Source organism: Pezoporus flaviventris, unplaced genomic scaffold (genome assembly GCF_033815535.1).
Source record: "Pezoporus flaviventris isolate CSIRO_AGI_PZ_B2104156 unplaced genomic scaffold, CSIRO_AGI_Pfla_v1 ptg000015l, whole genome shotgun sequence".
Classification (NCBI taxonomy): Eukaryota; Metazoa; Chordata; class Aves; order Psittaciformes; family Psittacidae; genus Pezoporus; species Pezoporus flaviventris.
In genome coordinates this window covers 44141784-44164110 of record NW_026892563.1, presented here as the reverse complement: position 1 = coordinate 44164110, position 22327 = coordinate 44141784, and the positions used below count along the sequence as shown (strand labels likewise).

At 44.6% G+C, this 22327-nt stretch overlaps 1 protein-coding gene across 4 annotated transcripts in view; it reads left to right on the top strand.

The window, feature by feature from the left end:
• Positions 1 to 2893: 2893 nt before the first annotated feature.
• Positions 2894 to 22327, top strand: part of NECTIN3 (nectin cell adhesion molecule 3) — a 62216-nt gene continuing 42782 nt past the window's right edge. Inside the window, exon 1 of one of the 4 annotated variants that reach the window (XM_061454375.1) lies at positions 2894 to 3355. In XM_061454375.1, coding sequence (XP_061310359.1) covers positions 3112 to 3355 — 244 coding nt within the window. In that variant the 5' untranslated portion in view covers positions 2894 to 3111. The remainder of the gene's footprint in view (positions 3356 to 22327) is intronic. The other 3 variants (XM_061454372.1, XM_061454374.1, XM_061454373.1) reach the window with 3 other exon arrangements.

Here is a 22327-nt window from a genome sequence, read left to right as displayed (position 1 = left end):
TATCATGCAAGATTAATTGTTTGGAGCATCATGCCTTCAGGAGTGTTCTAAGCATTGGGGAGCCAAATTGAGCCTTGATATCATGAAGTCAGATTTCCTTTTGTATCACAAAATCCCCAGGATGCCTGATTACAACAGTGCTGAATCTGGCACTGGAAGATGTTACCTACAGACTGGGCACAGTTCTGCTTAAATATGACAAACTGCATTTGCTTCCCCAGCCTGCATGAATCGATGTATGTATTTTGGTACTGGACCTTCAAAACATTTTATTTTAAACAGACTTAATGCCTTTGGCTGTTTTGGAATGAGAATAAATGAAAATATTACAGCAGATGACAATTTGATTATAGTTGTCACAAATAGGATTTTAAGGGTTGCACTCCCAATTACACTATGGCCCCATTATATTTCCTGCCCATCCTAAGAGGGCCTTAAACTTGGTGTAAATGTAATTATGAGATGTAATTTGCTTTGTCTGTTAACTACAAAAGGGGGTTTATCTATACAGGACTCATCTATTCAGGGAAATGGAATAATTACATCCAATTAAAATATCCTCCTGGAATGTTATAGCGGCAAAGACATACCAGTATAAATTATTCTGCTACAATTATGCTTATCAATTTTCCTGTATAAAAAGGCTCTTAGCCTAAATAAAAATTAGGCTCTAATGATTAATTATTATATTTATCCGGGTTTATTGTCACAGTGGAATATATACCAATTTCACTCTGGTTTCCACTGAATCAGAATAGTAAAGAGTCTAACAACAGGGCAAAAGACCAGGCTTCAAAAGTATGAATAGAGCGAAAGAAAACCCCTTTCTTTTTCCTTTAAGCAGGCATACAAATCTGTTTACACGCTTTTGGACAACATCCTGGGTACCACCCAAGCAATCCCAAGTCCCAGCCCCAGAGCAAATTGGCACAAGAACGGTTTTGTATTAGCTGATGATCAGACTATCAAAATGACATTGATTTTACAAAACTCTGAGAGTCCTCTCAATTATGCTGGTCTGCATGGCCAAATGTTGATGAGCATTGAACGTCCACCACAGCCAGCATTTTGCCTCTAGTAACTCTTTGCCTAAATTCTGGGGCTTTTTTACCACAGTAACAAATTAATGAGGCCAGTTAATTGGCAAACGTTCAGTGTAGCTGAAGACTGGATGAACATACTATTGTGAGCATCTGATAAACTTGCCATGCCTAGCTTTGACAGAAACTGCTGTTCATGCCCACCATTGAAGGAAATTATCAATTATTACACTGTACTGCAGAAAATATGGCGCTTGTACGGGATCTGCTCCCAGTAGATGTCTCAGCAGCAGGTAGAGGATATACAGCTACTCAATGTGCATCCGAAATGAAAAAGCACACCTAGCTTGTAAAGAAGCAAGACTCACAATTATTTCAAGCTTCCTTATTTTGCCGTCAAACACCTGATTTGGGGGTTACATCCATTCACACTGTGCCCACACCACTGGCGTTCAGATCAGTGCTGAGACGCAGCATTTCCTAGAGGAGTCACATTTAATTTTGTGAGCTGGTCGCAGCTTGCTCTAATTCCAAGGCATCCCTTGGCTGCAATCCTCGGACCTTGGGCAAACGCACAAATCCCCTTCGCCTGGAGAGCAGCCACCTTGCCCTGCCACCGCATTTACAGTAGAGCTCTGCCCGCGGCTGGGGTATCACCGCTCCCTCCGGAGCTGCTCTGCCCACACGGATGACAGCCCTTACCCAGAGCAAAGCTATGTGCTGTGCCACAGCCAAGAATCCCCGCGGGCGTGAGCGTGACAGGAGCCCTCCGCGCTGCCCCCCGGGCCCCCGCTGCCAAGGCTGTGCAGGGCCATATTCGGTATTCCTCGGTGGTTTCTTTCTCCCAGATGGTTTCAGACCCCCGAGCTCTGCCGGAGCCTGCCTTGGGGTGCGGTCATCTCTTGCGGCCCCTGGGGCGCGGCGCGGGGGGGGAGGTCCGCACCTTCTCGCACCCGTGGGGCTGCTTTTCCCCTTCGGCTGCTGCGATGGCGACGGGACCCTGGTGGAGAGGTGCCAGGCGAGGGGTGCCCCAGCACGGTACCACTGGCGGTTAACAGTGGGTGGTGTGAGCGAAGAGGGGACAAGGACAGGAAAGTTTCCTGTCGGCAGCACCGCGGGAGTGAAGCCGAGCGCCCACTGCCAAAGGCCCGGCGGTCCGTCCAGCACAGGACCCGCCGCCTCAAGGCCAACGCAGTAGGAAATGGCCTGCCCCACCACGGAGGGAGCCGCGCCGGCCGGCCCTTCTGCGCCTACGGGGGGGGGGCTCAGAGCAGCCCCGACCGCCCCCTCCCAGCCTGGCGGAGCGGGATACGGCCGGTCCTTCAGCACACCGGGAGGTCCCGGCCCGGGGCGGACACTGCTGCGGACTAACAGCGGCCCGGCCCCGGGTGATCCCTTCTGGGCCGCATAGCTCCCGCCGCCTCAGCGGGCCCCTCGGCCGGCAACTGCAGGACAGCGGCGGGGAGGGACGCGTGGCGGAGGCTCCCCTTCCCGCAGGGGAGAAGCGGGCCGGGAGAGGCCGGGGAGATGCCCGGGAAGGCGGGGGACGCGAGAAGGACAGCGCGGGATCGGGGACCGGGCCGGCAACCAGACCGGGCCGAAGGGGATCGCGCCGCCCCCGACCACGCTCGGGGCGGTGGCGGGCGGGGCAGGAGGAGAGGGCGGATCGGGACGTACCAACAGCCCCCCCGGGGGAGGACAATGTAGCACCCACTCCCACCAGCTACCAGCGCCCCACGCGTTGCCAAGGGGACACCCCCTCCTCCGCCCCGGTGCGTGGGCGCGTCCTCGGGTCCGCGGAGCGGGTCTGGAGGGGACGGGGGGGACGGGACTTGCCCCGGGGCGTGTGGAAATGGGTGGGGGGAGTGGGGGGATAGAGGTAGAAGAGCGCGGAACACGGCTGCCTCCCCCCCCTGCCCGCGGCGGGGTGGTGTGGCCCGCTCTGAGGAGGGCGGGGAGCGGCGTGCAGCGCCTCCCTGCTCAGTGACACACACACCCGGTGCGGGGAGGCGGCGGCTGGTCGGGGAGCGGGCGGGCGTCGTAGCGGCGGCTGAGAGCCCGAGCCCCGAGCATGGCAGGGGCAGGGGTAGGGGCCGAAGCCGCTGCGGAGGCTGCCGATGGTTTCCCCGTTTCGCCGGCTTCTCCCGCCCGCCGGGAACTTTCTGCAGCGGTCGGTGGCGGTGCCTTCCCGCGGTGGTGGTGGTGGTGGCAGCGGCGGCGGCAGCAGCAGCGGCGGCGGCGGCGGCTCCGCTCGGCGGTGCCACCCGGGCCGGGGCTGGGGCTGCTGGGGCTGGTTTTCTCTCGCTTCTGCTGCAGTAAGTGAAACTTTTTCCCCTTGTCGGCCGGGGCAGGGCGAGGGGGCGGGTGGTGGAGGAGGAGGAGAGAAATCCGAGCCCAGGCACGGCCGGGGGACTCGGCCGAGTTGAGGGAAACTTTGTGTGCGCGCCCGGCATGGTGCCGGACGCCCTGCGGACGGGGCAGGCGGGTGGGACGTGGCCGGGAGCGCGGCAGCTTCCTCCGGAACGAGTGGGGAGGGTGCGGGAAAGTCGGAGCCGGAGCCCGCGCCGCGCCGGGGAGACCCCAGGGCTCTTTCTCCCCGAGACCCCCCCCCTCCGCTGGCGGCGCGGACACGCCTCGCTGCCGCCGGCGGCCTGGGCGGTGGGAGCTGGTCCGGGCTGGGAGGGCCGTTGTGTTCGCTGGCCGCGGCGGGGACCGTTACTCGCGCTGGCGGCCGGGGGTGGGAGCCGCCCTGCCGTGCGCCTCCGTGGAGTTGATGCCGCCGTCGGCCCCGAGGGAAGTTTAGGGGCTGGTGGCGGGTCGTGCGCCGTGATTGCCGTCCTGCCCGGCGGCGGTTGGCGTGTTCGCGGGAGTACGCGGCTGCTCCCCGCCCCTGGCCTGCAGGAAGGGCAGCAGGGTGGGTCCGCTTGTTCTCCGGGAGTACTTCGCGGGAAAAGCAGCACGCTCGTTGTTTGTGGTGCTGTCGGCTTGCATCGTTGTCCTCTCTGAGCTGCGCACTTAGTGGTTGAGGTCGCTTATCTCCCGTGCTGAGAGCGGGTTTGTGTGCTCGGCATCACCCTCATCCCGAGCAGCTACTGCCGGGGGCACGGCGGCGCGGGGCCCCCCTGTGGTTTGGAGTGACTGCTCCTTGGAAGATGGCATCGCCGCCGCCACCACCGCTCCCCGTGGTTTTTTCCTGCGGAAAACAAGCAGTTGGGAACTAAATCAGAGAAGGATTTCCTCTCCCCCCCCCCCCTTCTTTATTTCTCTTTTTAACTGCATGAGATGTAGTGTGCATAGTGTCATCTTTACAGCAGTGAAAGGTGAGAAGAAAAGTGTACTGGGGCAAAAGCACGTCGAAAACCATCCTCCTGCTGTTGTATTCCCAGTGTAGTAATGAGTAGTTGGCAAGGATATTTTATTATAGGATACACTGTGTCCTTTCCCTCTTGAAGGAAGGAGGAACAAGTTAGAGGAGGTAGTCTCTGGAGGTTGATGTGATAAAAATACCGAGGAACTTGAAAGGCATGCCACCATAAAGCAGTTGTAGGGTATCTGAGAAACCCTTTTTCTGGGAGGGAGTTGAGGTACTGCTGCTGAAAGATTGTGCTCCTGCATGTAATAGTCTCCCCCCTCCGGCAATGATGTAACTTTCAGAATAGATGATTATTACTAATTTCTCAGTATTAAGGAAGTGCTACGCTTCGAAGCCTTAAGGCTTGAAGACTTAGTTTTCACAGGGTTGACAAACTTCTTGCACTAGCAGTTCCCCCCCCCCCTCGCTTTTTGCAGGGTGATTTCCACCCATTTGCGATTAAAAAGGTGAAGTTGCCAAGCTATTTTTACAAGTAAACGTAACAATGAAGTTAAGAGCATCCGTGTGCTGTGTCATGGGGAGGCTTACTATTTTAGTCTTAATGAGTGTAATTCAGATGTCAGTCTTCCCAGATTCCTTTTGGCACATGTGGACTTGACTGATAATGCTTCTGAGCATCTGCCAGGAGGGGGAATGTTGTCTTGAAATAATGTCCTTTTTCAAGTGCAACATTTTGAAGTATACTGTATGGATAAAAGGGGAAACATAAACTACTGATGACTCCTGGACTGTGAGGTGAGGATTAGAAGATGCTTTTTCATCAGCATCTTAATTTTTAGATCCCTTTTTTTTTCTCCTGAAGCTTCCCCACAGTTGTTTTCCTTCTCTGTAATCTGCCACAGGCGAGTCTGAAAGAAAAATCATGTCATATCAGTGGCTTTTGAAAGTACTCTTAAATACATTTTTAGCGTGATCAGATGTTAATGAAACTAAAACTGCTGACTACTTTTGGTCGTTAATCTTCTTACCAGTTAGTCAGTTCTGATAATGCTAGGAAAAGAAAGCAGCACAAATAAATAAACTCAAAGAAAAAATCACAGCAAAACAAACACTCCCCCCCCCCCCCCGCTAAATCCCAAACAAACAGAAAACTAGCAAAATTACTATAAAAACAAATCAGTTTCTATGCAATCATTTTGACTGACTGCTGGAAATATATTTCTTCAGAGAAGTATAACAAAAAAAAAACCAAACACTCAAAGCAAAAAAACTGCAGAGGGAAAATTTATTTGGGATCTGAAATAACAGAAACTTTTGTTTGTTTTTTTTTTTTTTGTTTTAATAAAACCAGACCTGCTTTAATTACTGCTCTTCTTGGAAAAGTGAGACTGGCAGGTTAGGCTTACATGTACAAGTAATTTTACTGCTCAGTTGAACAGTGCATGATGCGATGGAGCGTGTACTAAACTTAATATCATCATATTAGTGTAGCTTTGAACTAGGGGAGATGTGTGCCGTCTATAAGGCACATCATAACCTTTATTAAATAGCTTAGTATGCATTGTGGTCAGTACTTTCAGGTTTGTTGTACCTGGGGACATGTGTGCTGCGAAGTAACTAATTCCTTGTAATTTCTGTGCCTCATTAGTTTGCACACAGTGAAAAGGGTCGTTTTTGCCAAGTTTTATGGAATGTTAAGCATGAGTTAGAAACTAAGCAGACTTGTTACGTGAGGTGAACAGAAAAATGTACAGGATGCATTTGTCAGGGACTTTGTTGTGCATTTTTTTTTTCCAATTCAAATTGTTGATTACGTTAAGCTTAGTAGGGCTAGGAGAAAAGTGTGTGTGAGGCACATGTCTTGAAATTCCCATTGCTTTTTGTTTATCTATTTATTTATTTATTAAAGCAGCCTGGGATATAAAAGTCCAGACTGTAGTGGAGCTAGAAGAGTTGGATTATGAAGAGTGGATAATACAAGTATATAGCGTTGCCATATGCAAAAATGGAGTTGCAAATGAAAAGTAACCGTTAGCCTGAAAATCATGAAGTTTCTAGTCAAGTAGTCTGTTCTGGTCAAGTGATAACAGAAATATGAGGTCAAGCAAATCAGGTTACTACGTTAGAAATGTGAAAGTGTGGTAGTGTGTTTAAAAAGACAACAGTGTGGGTTTTTTCCTCCTCATTTTATGTTAAAGGCAATGATAATAGTTCAGAAATTGATGTCTGAATATGCAGGTCTTTGCAAAATGATACGGAGATAGGCTCACCTATTGTATTAGGTGAGCCAATACAATAGTAAGAAATAGTAGGAAAACTATACGGGGTTAGTTGAAAAGTTGGAAAGAATGAAACGGTGAACTATGTCTCAGGTAGGGCAGTATATGAAACCGCTGCATGAAGAAAACAAATAACAAAGTAACTTCCAAGACAGGGAGAGTTAAACCTGGATTGTTAATTAGCACAGCAAAAAAGAGAAGTCAGAAGTTTGTCAAGCTCATGCTTCGAGGTAACTCAATGTAATATGGAGAGCGCTGTTCTGGAACAGCGCACCCAATAGTTCTTGGCTCGGTTTTGTTGTGGTAGGTCTGTCATGCTCAAGATCACTCTAAAACTGTGATGCTCACCTAAACACAAAATGTAGATGCTAAGATTTTAATAATACATATTGTATAGGCTCATCATTCTTGATTGCTATTTAAATATTAGACAAGACAGTTTCAGTTTATCTGTAGCGCTGCGCGGAAGTAGTGCAAGTTGGAGTTGCTCTGAAAGCAGTTGGTATGAAAGTGTGGATGGGATGAAAGCAGGCTGCAGTAATGAAATTTTAGGTTGAATGGAAAGCGAGGGTGCCAACTAGCACTTTGGCTTCTGGTGTGCAAGAACCCCTGTGTGTATATATGTCAAAGTGTAATGTTGAGTTAATATCGGAATGCTTGGAGTATTAGAAAAGAATCTTGGCGATTTAGCCGCTTAGGCTACATAAAGGTTGACCAGTTTGTATTGATTTGAGCAATGTGTTTCTCTCTTGCCTCCTTAAGTAACTTTATCATGGAATATGAATACTGATGCTGGAAAAAAAAAAGGCTCTAGCATGATTTATTTCTTGGAAGATTGCAGTTAAGTATCCTGTTCAGAAATACAGTCACATCTAGGTTGAATTTTTCAGTAAGAATTTAGAAATATGGTCAAATCCATCCCCTTTATGTAGTATCTCACCTAGGATAATCTTGGGGAAACAAAGGACTGTTCTGTAGCAGGAGAAGCAAAAATCTGTTGCCTTTACTGAGTGTCTGTACCAGCTGATTGCCTTTCAGGTGCTGGTGGTAGAGCTTTTAAGGTATGCAAAATCACAGGTGTAAATGCATCCGCTATGAAAAAGGGAGGAGGAGGATGTTGCTTCAGTAAGCTGTGTGTGGGGTTAATAGCATTTTTGTGAAGCTCGAAGAACTGAGTTAGAAGCTCTAGGACTGAACGTGTATATCTCGGTGTTTAGAAACGAAATCAGTAGTGAATGGAAGTAGGGTAAGAGAAATACAAAACCTGGTATACAGCCTGGTAAAAGGTCATCTTGCAAAGTGCCAAATACTTATAGTGCTGTTAGTAAATGTCCTTTTCTTAGTGTTGGTTCAGTTATCTGTTGAAGAGCAATAAACTTGATGAGTATTAATTTCCATCATGTGTTGTACCTGTTGGTTGCTGTTGGAGGTAGCTTGACCTGCTGTCCTGTAGTTGAATGTAACTTTGTCCAGAGTTCTTTATTGGAACTTATGGCTACAGACTTGTTAGGTGAGTCTGAAAAGAAGTGAGAGTGCTGAGATTGCTTGTGTTGTCTGCCTGTTCTGGAGTCCTGATACGTTGCTCCCTAAAGATGAGCTGCGTGATGACAGATGACTTTGCTCTAGCACTGTTTGTACTTGGGCTTCTTGTCTCCAACTTTGAATGAACCTGGTGTGTTGACTCTGTATTAACTTTTTTTAATCCTGATTAAATGGTGGTGTGGTGATACTGAGTGGTGTGTAGACACAAATGCAGAAGTTTCTCAGAGGAATTTTCTTATGGACCTGATAATTGAATACTAACTGAATGGCCATATTTTCTTAGTGAAGAACAGCTGTAGGTGCAATTCTTTAACTCTTATTTTGTTATGCAGTGTGTTGTTGGGTATTGTAGTTGTTGTTTGAAGGGGAGACAGAGTATATGACCTTTAAAGGTACCTTCTAACCCAAACCAGTTTATGGTTCCATGTGCAGTTTTGTATGGGGTCTTTTGGTAGGGTTAGCTTACTTAAACCATGATTTTTGAAAAGTACTTATTTGAAGGACAGTTGTATTCAGTACCTCACGTTATAGCTATTTGAAATGCAGTGATGTATTTTTATTGAGAGGATGGAGAAGAGGATGAGTGACTGGGTTAGGCATGAGATGAGTTGATCCAGATTTTTTAGTTGTAGGTGAAGGGGTCATTATCGCTGTTGTCTGTTTCTGGTTAGAAGCAGATAGATTGACTAGAAAAGAGTATCATATAAATGGGGGAAGAAGTCCCAAGAATAGCTAAGAAAGAAGAGATGGGAAAAGCTGAATGTGGATAAAATACAAGGAAATAGATGAGAAGCCATTAAACAGTGAAATGTGTGGTAAAGATGATGTCGGGGAAAATGTTTGTGTTTCTGCCTATAAAGTGAGGAGAGATGAGAAAGTTGTTAGGTGAAAGCTTGTTTTACTCCCCTGACTGTGAACAGACAGTGAAGGTTTAAAACAGTGGGTTGAAATGAGGTGTAGATACGTACGAGTAAGACTCTTGAGGGTGCTGATGGCCAATATTTGGCTTGGTTCTGGAAAAGGTAGGCTAGTGGTTGCTTGGTATGCAAGTTACTACTACACAGGCTCACGGTGAAGAGCTTCAAGGCATAGTGCAACTTCAAGTCATAGTCAGAGCACCAAACAAGCAAACTTTTTTAGTTATCCAATAGGTGAATGCTTCAGGAGTTATTTTTCTCCTCATTCTTTTCAGGTAATTAACTTCTAGACTTGGAACTGCTTCAAATGTGAACTCAAAAGTTGGGGTTTTTTCTGTCCATGAGTTGCCAATAGAATAACATTGGAATAAAAGCCAAAAGAATAAAAATCTTTCTGAGTCTTGAAACTTTGATTTCCTAGCCTTTTACTTCTATTCTCCCAGGTGTGGGGAACTGAGTGGGTCAAGTTTAATGTTGTCATGTTATCCAGAAAGTCAGTAGGAGTTCAAGTAGTGAAAAGTAACAAGCTTCCAGTCTATCCTCTTTAATCACTGCTGCATTCTGTTCAACATTTTTGCTTCTTTTTGGTTCTTTAAGTAGTGTATGAAAGTAAAAGTCATATTAAATTTGTAATACCTTAAAATAGCATGCTTTGACATTCTCAGCATGAAGTCTAGTCAAGCAGAGCTTGTCTTCAGTTGCCCGGTGCACTAGGATTACTTGCAGCAGTAGATGGCTCTTGCTTATCCTTCCTTCCTCCCATCACATTTTCATTATCTGTCATTTAAAATATCTTTGTATGTCTACTGGGGATCATTGTTTTCTCCTGTCTATTAGTCAAGGCTGGTATTACATGGTGGTTTTTAAACTTGTCCATAGTAACTTTCTAGAATTAGTTTGAACAGAAGGTTTTCCTAAAGTGACTGTTCTCAATACCTGAAAGGTACCAGTTCTAGCACTGAAACGCAATGGCATATGCAGAATTAGAGGTCATAGAAATGGCGGTTTCCTGCCAAAAAACCCCCAACTTGCTAAAAGGTGAGTAAAGGTTAGTCAAACACATCTCAGTATCTGGTGTGCATACAGTCAAGTTGAAAAAACAAACTCGGCTAGCTTGAGGAATTTATTAGTTACTTTTGGATCTGTTATTTTCATTAGCCCTTGAGTTAGAAGATTGAAAATTAGCATTTGACTTAAATTTGTCTTAATCCTGTTTTGTGTGGGCATTCTTTGCTCACTTCTGTTGCTTGCTTCTTAATTGCCATACCACTCATGCTGCATATGGTTAAGGTGAAAACTAATTGTTGCTGGGGCAAGTACCCTTAAGAAAAGCCTAATGAAGGAAAGCTGGAGATAGAATGGAGAAGTTGAGATTAGGGTCAAGTTGGGTAACTACCTTTACTAATTTTTTTCAGTGTATATAATCTGATAGAGCAATAGTCAGTTTAGTCAAGTGTAAGTTAAATTACATCAAATGCAAGGAGTTTCTTCATAGTAACAGAGTAACTGAGGGGGCAAGACTTTTGACTAGTAATAACTTGGGGTAGTTTTTTTTCCTGAAATTACTTTGATTTTTCTTACATCAAGTGTTGGCACTTGCCACAATAGAAATAAAAAAGCTTATTCAACTCTATTGAATATTATTACTAGAGGTCAGAGGAGCACAGATTAAGAGCTGTTAAGCTTAGTGCCATTTTTGAACATATTTGTAAAGATTGCTAACGTTTGCGTTATGAAATCCTACTGCTCAGCCCTTCACCAGTGATGGTGCTTCTGTGCTTTAAACATTTCAATGCACTTTTGACTTCAAAAGGTAAATTTTCTTGCAACAGAGGTAATGTTGTTATGACTTCATGAAGGTACTTCAACATTTAAAGTGTAAATCAACCATGAGAAGGTGATGGTTGTGACCATACCATTAATCAGCTCTTAGGAGATTTAAATGTGTCCTGTTCCAATGTGTTGCTAGTAGCTGAGGTATCATAAAAGTATACATCTGATAATTAGCATGTGCAATATAACCATAGCAAGTGCGGTATAACCATTTATCCAGGCTATCTTGTATAGGAAGAAATATACAAAGTTCTTTGTAGCTCTGTTTCAGCCGTTGGTGGTACTAGAGGTAGTTCAAGCTTCTGCACATAGTGTATATGGTGGGGGTTTGGAACTAGATGATCTTTAAGGTCCCTTCCAACTCAAACCATTCTATGGTTCTATATAAATAAGACAAGTGTTAGGTTTGATGGCTGTAAAATAATAAGGCTTTTGACTATAACCAGATTAATTATCGCAGTTGATGCATCAGTGTCTTCACATGGATGTTTAGTAGCCTATGTAACCTTCTGGCACATCCGAATGTAATCTACTGTTGAGACATATTTCTGTGTAAGATCTTTTATGCATTCTGCTGACTGCTCTGCATTACAGGAAGAGGGAAGGACTATGCAGCTGTTAAAGTTCCCTTGGTGATGTATTTTGAGAGCAACTCTACAGCTGTGTTTTCCAAGACTCCAGAGGTGTGGCTTAGGTGTGATAAATCGATGTGGCTGCAAATAAGGTGAAAATTGAAGTGAGGAAAAGGAGATATGGTGTCTCCACCATTTGAGGCTGCTCTAAAAAGAGGTCCTGAACTGACAGCTCTAAGTACGTAGGACAAAAGGAAGATGTGGAAGGAAAGAATGCTGAGTGTTACTAACCTGGAGAGGCTTTTAACAAGGTTTCCTAAAACATCCTTATAGCCCAGTTGGGGAGAGGTGGTTTAGGTAAGTTTTAAATGGGTGATAAACTGTGTGTACTGATAGATTTGAGAGGTTCTGATCAGCTGTACCAAGTCCACCCAGAGGCTTGTTACTGGTGGCATGCCTGTATAGATCAGTGCAAGGGCAGTTTGCATTACAGCCCTTCTTCCAGGTCAGCAGTGCACTTTTCAGCAAGTTTGTGGATGCTACCAGATTGTGAGAGGCAGTTTGTATGCTGGAGACCAGGGCTAATTGAGTGGGATGTCTATGGTCTGGAGAAATAGCTAGCAGGAACTTCATGAAATTCAGTGCAAGTAGATGACAAGCCTTTTTGGGGTTGAATGACCCCATGCAGCAGCATAGATGTACTAACTGGTAAAAAGCAGCTTTAAAGGATAGGAAGTGGAATTTCTCGTGGGTCTGTAAGTGCCTCCGGTGTAAAAGAGCATACTGGGCATGGTCAACTGATCGAAGCAAGCAATTAGTCTCTTTTTCAGAGCTTGTGAGACTGCATCTGGATTAGCGTGTCCAGTTTTGTGCTCCCAAATAGAAGGCAGATCCTGATGTGTCTGTGGAATGCCTCTAAGTAGGGAGTCAGTAGCACAATGATGTATGAAGAGGGGCTGAGAAGTAAGTTCTTCAGCTTTGAGAGAAGTCTAAAGTGGGGGTCCTAATTGCTGGCTAGGACTGTTGAATAGGAGTTGAGAGAGAAAATAGACAGTCCCCTTGGCTGTGCACGGGGAAAGGATAAGAGGCAAAGTCACAAGCTGCAACAAGGGAAACTCTAATAACATGTTAGCAGTATGGTTTCCCGCACAGAATGAAGCACTAAAACAGGCTGTAGAATCTCTGTCCTTGAAAATATTGAGAACCTAACTGTGGTATGACCCTGAGCAACTTGAGCTGACTTCAAAGTTGGCCCTGCTTTCAGTTGGGGATCAGATTGAATAACCTCCAGAAGTTCCTTTCAGTCTAAATAAGCCTCATTTTGAGTATGTGTAGGTAAGAGCTAGTATACTACAGTTGCTAGCTCTGTGTCATGGTTTAAGCCCAGCTGGTAACTCTGAGCCATGTAGCTGCTCGCCCACTTCCCCCCTTTTTCCTCTCCATGCTCCCAGGGGGATGGGGAGGAGAATCAGAAGAATGTAACTCGCACAGGTTGAGATAGGAGCAGTAACTAAGGTATAACACAAATCACTGCTGCTGCCACCAATAATAATAATGATAAGGGAAATAACAAGGGAAGAGAACACAACCACTCACCACCCGCAGACCGATACCCAGCCTGACCCGAGCAGTGATCTAACCCTTATGGGTAACTGCCCCCAGTTCTACATCCTGGGCAAGATGTGCTGTGGTATGGAATACCTCTTTGGTCAGTTTGGGTCAGGTGTCCTGTCTCTGCTTCCTCCCGGCTTCCCCTCTTCCCTGGCAGAGCATGAGACTGGGGAGGTCTTTGATCAGAGTAATCATTACTTAGCAACAACTAAAAACATCGGTGTTGTTCCCAGGCTGGAAGTCAAAACCACAGCACTGCACCAGCTACTAAGAAGAAGAAAAATGACTGCTACTGCTGAACCCAGGGCACCCTGGAAGACAAGCTCCTTTCCATTAAGGATAAAATGTCTAAGCAAAGTCTGAAGCAAGTTTTTCCCATAATTTGCCTGCTAAAAGCTTGCTTTAAAATTGGATCCGATTGTTAACTTCTAATATAAGTAATAACTCTTAGAGACTTAAGGAACGATTTGCCTGCGTTTCTTGTGTTACTTCAGTAAGTAGCCGACAGGACTAGTCTCTTACAGTACAGAGCTGGGTAGCGGTGTGACAGTTCCTGAGAATGTGAATTGAGCAGCTATTACACAGCATTAGTACGCTGGGCTATTGGTTACTAGGCTTATTGTTTAGATTCAATTCCTGGACAAAAAAAGGGTTAGCTTCCTGGAATAGCTTGCAGTGGAGGATGGCCTTACAAGCTATAAAAAAGAGCCAGCAGCATCAACAATGCAGAGGGCAGCAGGCGTCTGCATAACTTTGTAATGTCACTGATAACTTACCAGATCCTGTCATGAGCAGCTGAGACTTAGGCACTGTATGTAATGGCTTGCTGCTCCTGACAAAATACGCTTATTTTATGTTTTGTTGTATGGCTGCAAATGACATTGGCAGATAACATTCAAAACTTTACAGGAAAGGGAAAACACGCAGTTAATGTTTAGCTGTGTTTCTGAACTTCCTTGACTTTGCTGCTTTGTGTAGTGCAAAGTACAACCTCCCTTCTCCCCTGGACTTCAGTTCTTCCAAGAGTAGGTGGTACATGGGAAGACAACTTATGATAAGTGGAGGAGTGGTCTGTTTAAGGGAACCAGGGATTTCCTGGGGATTGCAGGTCTAGTCCCTTCATCTAGAAAGACATTACACACGTTAGTGTTCCTGACCAGTGTTTAAAGGTTTTCTACTTTCAGTGTAGTAGGTACAGTTCTGAGGACAGGGAATGCTGAATGCTTACAACTGTTGCTATAGGCTTAGCAAAATCTCAGGTTCTTCCTTAAAATTTCACCAAAAGAAACCCCCAAACCCCCCAAACCAACCTCCCCCCCGAGCCCCAAATCCTGCTCCCTGGGTGTTTATTGTAAGCAGTTCCAAAGTTTTGCTTGTACAGAAGTTTTTGCTAGCTTATTTTTGAGCATTCTGTAAGGACCGTGTGCACTAAAATCACCAAATGCATTGAGCAGTCTCTTAGAGAATGCCACGTTACTTTATGCATTTAAAGCTGGACCCATGTCTGGTTTTGCCTGACGTTAATTTCTGCCTTCATCTTACTATCTAAAAGTAATATCCTAATGAAAACAAAGATGTTAATACAACAGTATTTCTCTCCCTTTTGTCTTGTTCCTCAAAATGGTTGAAATGCTCTTTGTTGGGGCTTTTGGTTGTTTTTCCTCCATAGTTATCTGAGGTCAGGAGATCTTATTTGTGCTTAAAACTTCATTGTCGGCTAAGTTTAATAGGAATTTCATAGACCCTACTTTTCAGTATGGCACACCTTTAAATGGGTAATTGTGAAATTCAGAAATGAAGTTGTTTTTCAGAGTCCATAGATAAGGCAAACTTAAGACATTGTTAATAATGAACGGACAAGTGAAGTCTGACAAATGCAGTGTAGCATGGGAAGAACATGAAGTATGTAGGTATGGAAAATGAAGCCCACATCATCCAACGGGGAAATGATCAGTGATCAGCTTCACCACTTAGACATTAATGGTTGGACTTAATGATCTTAAAGGTTTTTTCCAACCTAAATGATGGTATGATTTTAAGTTTCACATCCAGATTGGAATAACCCCCATGTAACAGCATAGCCTGTGGTTCAGTTGGATGGAGGGCAGGTTGGCAGGTGCAAACGTATAGGGTCCTGATGAAAGACAAATTGAACCTGTAGCAGCTTTGAGGCAAAGAAAGATAACCTCATCCTGGGCTGTGTTAAGCATATGTTAAGCATCCCAGGTTGTGGGAAGGGGTCCTTCACCTCTTTTTGACCCTGAAGCACTGTGCCCTGTCCGGGGCTCCTCAGTACCAGAGGGATGCTGAGATACTGGAGCGAGCCTGGTGATGGACCACTGTGTTAGCTGGGGACTGGAGCTTGGGGTGTATGAGGAGAGGCTGCAATAGCTGGACCTGATCAGCCTAGAAAAGGGAAGGCTGAAGGGAAGGAGCCCGTAATGCTGCTTGATGGGAGTGTGTCAAGAAGGCAGCGCAGGGCTTTCTTCAGAGGTGTGGCACGGGAACAAGCCGGCATGTGGGGAATTCAGAGCTAGTGTAAGGAAAAAATGCTGCTTTCTGACAGAGATGAGACATTGGAGCAGGTGCCCAAAGTGGTTGAATAATCTAACTCATTCTGTAGTGATTTTCAGAACTTAACTGGATGAGTCTTCAAGTAGTCTGATGTAAGTGGATCTTTGAGCAGGACTAAGTGACCTCTAGAGGACCCTTGGCTCTTACCTACATGAAGTCATTATTCTCTAGATCGGTATTAGAGCTTGTGTACCTTTGCCAATGATAAATGCATTACAAAAATCCTATACCTTGGAGTTCACTTGTGTTTGTGGTAATTGGTAGGTGTCCTCGTTGGAAATGGTTAATATAACTTATACCCGTGTCAGAGGTGACCTGTTGAACACCTTGGAGACATGGCAAGCTTTCTGTGAGTGCATGTCCTCTGTGAGCTGGTACTGATAACCAGTGATTCCTGGGACTTGAGCATTCTCAGTGTCTGGGTCTCACAGATGAAAGCAGGATGATTATGTGAAGACTGTCTTGCTGTTAGTAATTTATACTCTTGGGACAGACATGAGCTTTCTAGGTAATCCAGCAAGATACACATGGCAGTTACCCTTATAATTAGCGTGGCACTGTGTGTATATATTGCTGTGTAGCAGAAAAGAATCATAGGATCAACTAGGTTGGAAAAGGCCTTTAAGATCATCGAGTCTGACTGCCAAGTCCACCACTAAACCATGTCACCAAGGGCCTGTCTGCATGGTTGCACCACTTCCATGGGAAGACTGTTCCAATGCCTGATCACCCTTTTGGTGAAGAAACTTTTCCTGATATCCAGCCTAAACCTCCTCTGGCACAGCTTGAGGACGTTACCTCTTGCTCTGTCATTCTTTACCTGGGAAGAAAGAGGCTGAGCCCCATCTCGCTACAACCTTCTTTCAGGTAGTTGCAGAGAGCAGTAAGATCCCCCCTGAGCCTTCTCCAGAATAAACCCCCCCAGGTCTCTCAGCTGTTCCCCATCACACTTGTGCTCCAGACCCTTCACCAGCTCTGTTTGCCTTATTTGGACCCACTCCAGCACCTCAGTGTCTCTTGTAAGGGGTGCGGAGCTGAACACAGGATTCGAGGTGCAGCCTCACCAGTGCCGAGTACAGGGGGTGATCACTGCCTTGGCCCTGCTGGCCACACTACTGCTGATACAGGCCAGGATGCCGTTGGTCTTCTGGGCTGCCTGGGCACAAGCTGGCTCATGTTCAGCAGCTATTGGTCAGCATCCCCAGGTCCTTTTCTGCTGAGCAGCTTTCCAGCCACTCTTCCCCAAGCCTGTAACATTGTGTGGGGTTGTTGCGGTACAAGTGCAGGACCTGTTGCTTTACTTTGTTGACTGTCGTACCACTGGCCACAGCACATCGATCCAGCCTGTCCAGATCCCTCTGCAGAGCCTTTCTGTCCTCCTCCAGCAGATCAACACTCCCACCCAACTTGGTGTCATCTGCGAATTTATGGAGGGTACACTTGATCCGCTCAATCTGATCATAAATACAGACACTAAACAACACTGGCCTTAATACTGAGCCCTGAGGGGCACCACTAGTGGCTTTCTACCCTACAATGAAAGACAGCAAATAGCAATGACAAAATTGCAATACTGATGACTTTTTATTGTATTTTTGGATCCTAATTGCAGTTGGATTCTGATTGCAGTTGCCTTGTGTTTCTGTTAGTCTCTGTGATGGCAAGCTTATTATATGGTAGTGCTGAAACAACAGCCATGTAACTTGGAAGGGTAATTGTTTGTTGAACTTAGTGTGCATCTCCTGGAATACCAACCCACATTTTTACAACTTTGTGGCTGGGTGGGAGAGACTGTGCTGCTGTGGTAACTCCTTGATTTTGAAATGAAGCAGGAGTGATGGGCAGTAACTCTTTGGACTGTGATATTTAATGTCTGATCTCACACCTCCAATTGTCCTCTTCTTTTTCTCCCTCTTTTCCAAAAAAAAATCCCAACAAACAATAAACCCCACAACTAACCAACCAAAAAACCCCAAATGATATTGTGATGGCGTTGAATAGCATTAAATTGCATTTCCAAATAGGGAGTTGGGAGGTTTGGAGTCTGGAGGGAAGCGTGGGAGGATATTTATCTGACCAAACCTTCTGTTACAGCAGTCACAGTGGCAAAAGGTCTTGCTGGGACCTTTTTCTGGAGAGAAGTCATATGGTGGAAGCTACAGTTTTGGTGGTGTTGGAGGTTAGTAGGATCTTGTCTGTTGCATTTCCTGGAGCACGAGATGCCTCAATTATACATAATTACTTGTTCCTGGTAGCAAGTTGGAAGAAAGATGAATTGCACAGAGTTAAGGAAGAATGTTGTGATGCCAGTGAGGTCCCCTTTAAGAAGGGAAGGAGTAAACTTCATATATTATTCACGTTGTGTACTTAGAAACAGGGCCTTGAGTATGCAGTAAGTTCTGTGATGATTTTCTGTGTTACCTTGGGGCAAACCAGATGTCGGAGTAAAAGACATGCTGTGCTAATGTGTAAATGGGTTGTTTGCATGTTCTTCTAATAGTCTGGTTTTGGTTCCTTGATAATAAAAGCAAAACAAGATGGTAAGGCTGAAGTAAGGTCAGTGGAGAGCAACAAGGGTCAAAAATATGAAGGTGGGCTTCGAAGTGAAGCCAGCTAAGACTTCTCAGTTGAGGAAAGAGGTGACTTCTTAGGAGAAGGGTAGGAGTGGGAGGAATATGGTGGGATGTGTGAAATAATGCGTGATGTTGACAATGTGCATGCAGATAAAGTCTTGCAGTGCAAAAATAGGTGTTCATCAGATGAAGCTGAAAGGAGGCGAGTTGCAAGCAAAGAAGGTGCTTTCAGAACTGGATGCAAGACTTCTGGAACTCCTTGCCAGAAAGCTTGCAAAGTCAGTGGGAAATGGATCGGCACTTAAGAGCCATCTGAGAGTTAAGTTGACAGATCGGATCAGGTTTAAAGAATCATGGAATGGTTAGAGTTGGAAAGGACCTTAAGACCATCTAGCTACAACACTCCTGCCGTGGGCAGGGATGCCTCATGGTAGGCTGTATTGCTCAAGGCTCTGTCCAGCCTGGCCTTGAACACTACTGGGGATGGAGCATTCACCACTTCCTCGGGCAACCCATTCCAGTGCCTCACCACCCTCACAGTAAAGAACTTCTTCCTCCCATCTAACCTCAGTTTCCCCTGTTTAAGACTTGGGACAGCTGAAACTGTTAGGAGTAAATGTTTGTCCTGACAAACTCCCCCTGCACATTATTGCTTGTATTTCTGTATGTGACTACTCTGGGTCATTTTTTTCCTTGGAGCGCAAATCCTGACGTCCTGTGCTGTTAGGTTTCCAGGTGATGACGAAGTATACGTGGCATGCAGGGAAGGAATATCAAACTAGAACTGCCATAGGTTTGAAGCATTTTATCTAAGTGTTACTGAAAGGTAAGGCTGCAGATTAACACCCCATCTTAGTCTACAATAAACTATATCAAATATGCAGGTCACACGTTTACTTTGTAGTCAGATATCTTTTGATGCCTTGCTTTAATCTGTATAGTCAGCCAATTGTATAGGCAATCCTGCTAAGGTCAGGTGTGTCTTTGACTTAAGTGCAACTCTCACCTGAAGGAAAATCCTACAGTAAGCCTTGCCTCCTCTGGATTGTTCTTCACTGGCGCAGCTGACCATCTTGCATACAATTCTGAATGTGGTAGAAAAATGTGGTTTATAGCAGCCTGAATACCTCATGCTTATCTCTGCACTGTAGACAAAGCTGTGTGGTCTGCTCAGTTTTGTACTCTTAGACTCCTGACTTTGCCAGAGGTCTTGCATGAAAGCAGCTGCACATAGTGGTGTGAAGTAGGTAGCATGCTGTTTTTAAGCATGTACTCTGTCATGGTATGATGCTGGCATCTGCTTTGAACTTAAGGCATTGTAATGCCAGTTCTGGAACTACTGGACTTAGCTTTGAAGAGCTGGACTAGTTATTTTGCTTCTTCCTAGTAGCTGGTGCAGTGCTGTGTTTGGGCTTTTGGCTGAGAATAGTGCTGATAACACACAGATATTTTAGTTGTTGCCAATCGAAACCTTATAAGAATGAATTGATGTCCAGAAAATCATTGTTTTTTGTTTAATGTATGTAATCGTCTCTTTGTATCATGAAAGGCAGTTGGTAGTAGGTGATGGGGCTGACTTAAAAGCAGCTGTACTTCTGTCTACTTGATTTATAAAAGGCAGGAAGTTGAAGTGCTAGCTACCTAAAGCTAAGCCATTAGGTGTTAGTCTGAGTTATTTTTCTCAAAGCTGAAGGCTGTCATTTATCCAGCTCTTATTTGTGGCTGAGAATGAGAAAAGTCATCTCTAATGAATGATTTGAGTATGTCACGGTGACTCTGTTGAGAACAAACTGATGTTAATAGAGATTTCATGAGGATTCATGTATGTGTCATTGAAGAGTTAAAAGCTCTTGAAAAATATCTATGGCAAAAGTTGAGTATCTGCCTTTGGGTCCAAATATAAGGAATAAGTAATAGGGAAGACTGATTATATGCTGTGAGATGGCTGTCCCTCTGAAGGAGACAACCTTTATGGAAAGGGTACAAATAGAAGAAGCAAATGGTGAAAAATGTTTGGTGAGAAGACAGCTATCTATTTGAGCAGGTTGAGTTCTTTCATGCATAACTGTTAGTTCCTTGATTTGCAAAGCAAGTGAGGATAGTCTTGAAACAGGTGAAATAAGTGTATATAAGCAGGTTGCTATTGAGAGGACTCAGAATGAGATTTCTAAAAGCAATGTAGTCTGCAATCATCTTAGAGTAGTGGAGTCTGGGTGAAGCAAATAGTTGTGAGGGAGCAATATAAGTGTATTGAATGGATTGTTGGAAATAAGCTCCAGAAAGGAGAGCTTGTAATTGAGTCTGTCAGATGTGTATCGTATCAACTAACAAGAATTTAAAGGAATACCAGATCATGGCTTTGATAAAAATGTCTGCTAATAATCTTACAGTAATTAGGCTGGCAAAATCCTTGAGAAACACATCATGTCTCAACCCTATTGCAGGATCAGCTGAAGCTAGTTTGGGTGCTTGTTGTTTTAACACTAAACATCAAACCTTTCTGAAGGTCATGGAGCTTTTCCAGCTCGACCAGGGTGTTCATTTGAGGGATTAACTTTCTGTAGCATCAAAGGTTTCCTTGATCTCAGGGAGTTTTTTGTTGTTTCAGTTTATCTCCTTGCTCGTTTCCACTGGCATATTTGGCAGTGCAGGCATTCTCTTTTTGCAGTGTAAGTACTTCAGGACCTTTATGGGGTTGCCGTTGAGAACCCCAATCAGTTCTTCCAACCCTTCCTTGTAGGTCATGTTTTCTGGGCCTTTGAGCCCACTTCATTTCAGACTCTGTAGTTGGCTAATAGCTGAAGTATGGTGTTCAAGCTGAGTAACTGCTGATGGAACCTCACTGATGTTGGCTAGAACAGGGAATTTCCTTCTGTATCTGCATATTCTGGAGTGGCATTTTAAATTCTTGAAACATAATCACTATATATTTGCTGTAACTTTCAGAACAGTCTCAGCTCTCTAATCAGCTATTTAACATCCTGTAACTGCGACTTACACTTGTTCCTGCTGACTACTATTTTAATTTGGCACAACTAGTACTTGAAGCTTATTCCAGATTGGGAAAAAAATGTATGCTTTAATGTTATATAAATGTTATATAAAGTTATGTATAACTTCAGTCTTGTTTTTTCTGTATCTAATGCAGTTAGTTGGCAGCCCTGCCAAGATACAGAACAGAGGCACAATGCTCCCTTTGACCTGCCACTATATCTGTTAGATATTTTGGTTCTGTGTTTGAACTGGGTGACACAAAGGATGAGTTGAAGCTTTTCCTACAGGCTGGCTTGTCAGAACCACTGACTCATCTTTTGTGTTCCAAAAGACTTTTTGGATGCTGCCTGGAACTCTCTGTATCAAACTTGCCAATTAAAGGTCTGAGTTACATGAGTAACTGCTTGTTTTAAAATCATTTGCTCTTCTTTTAGTGTATTTGTATCTGTTGGTCTAGTTTTTGGGTGTTTGAATTGACTTGGATGGAAATGTGAAGCATTTTCTGGTGTTTAGGAGAGGAAGTGGTGTATGTTTTCATGGATAACTTGTGCGCTACTTGTTTGTTAGTACTGTTTTTTTGAGGGTGTAGGACTAAAGATGTTCTTCTCCAGTAGTGCTTTAGAGCTTGACCCATTTGTTGGGCAAAGAGCACATCCTCTCGCTTGTTTCCTTTTAAAAGCAGTGGGATTGGTGGATTGCTTAAACTGAGGTTGTAATATTGATTGCGGAAGAGTTTCCAGCTGCCTTGTAGCTTGCCTCACTTATTAGTTCAGCGTGTCTTGTAAACATCTGATGCTCAGTTATCAGGATAAACATGAATGTCTTTATTTACTATGTGTTAGCGTACATAAAAGATAATGTAGGAGCGTGTAAAACAGACAATGATGCTAATGCTAGTATGGTTTCAGTTGAAATTCTGGATGAAGTTTTAAAGTTCATGGGACTTTAAGCATTCTTGGTGAGTAGTTAGATTTAAAGCTTTAACCTTATAAAATTGAGTTTCTGAGAGTGTCCTTCACAACTCAAATTGAATCATGAGCCTAACCTTTTTTTAAACATTCCTCTAGAGTCTTAGACTA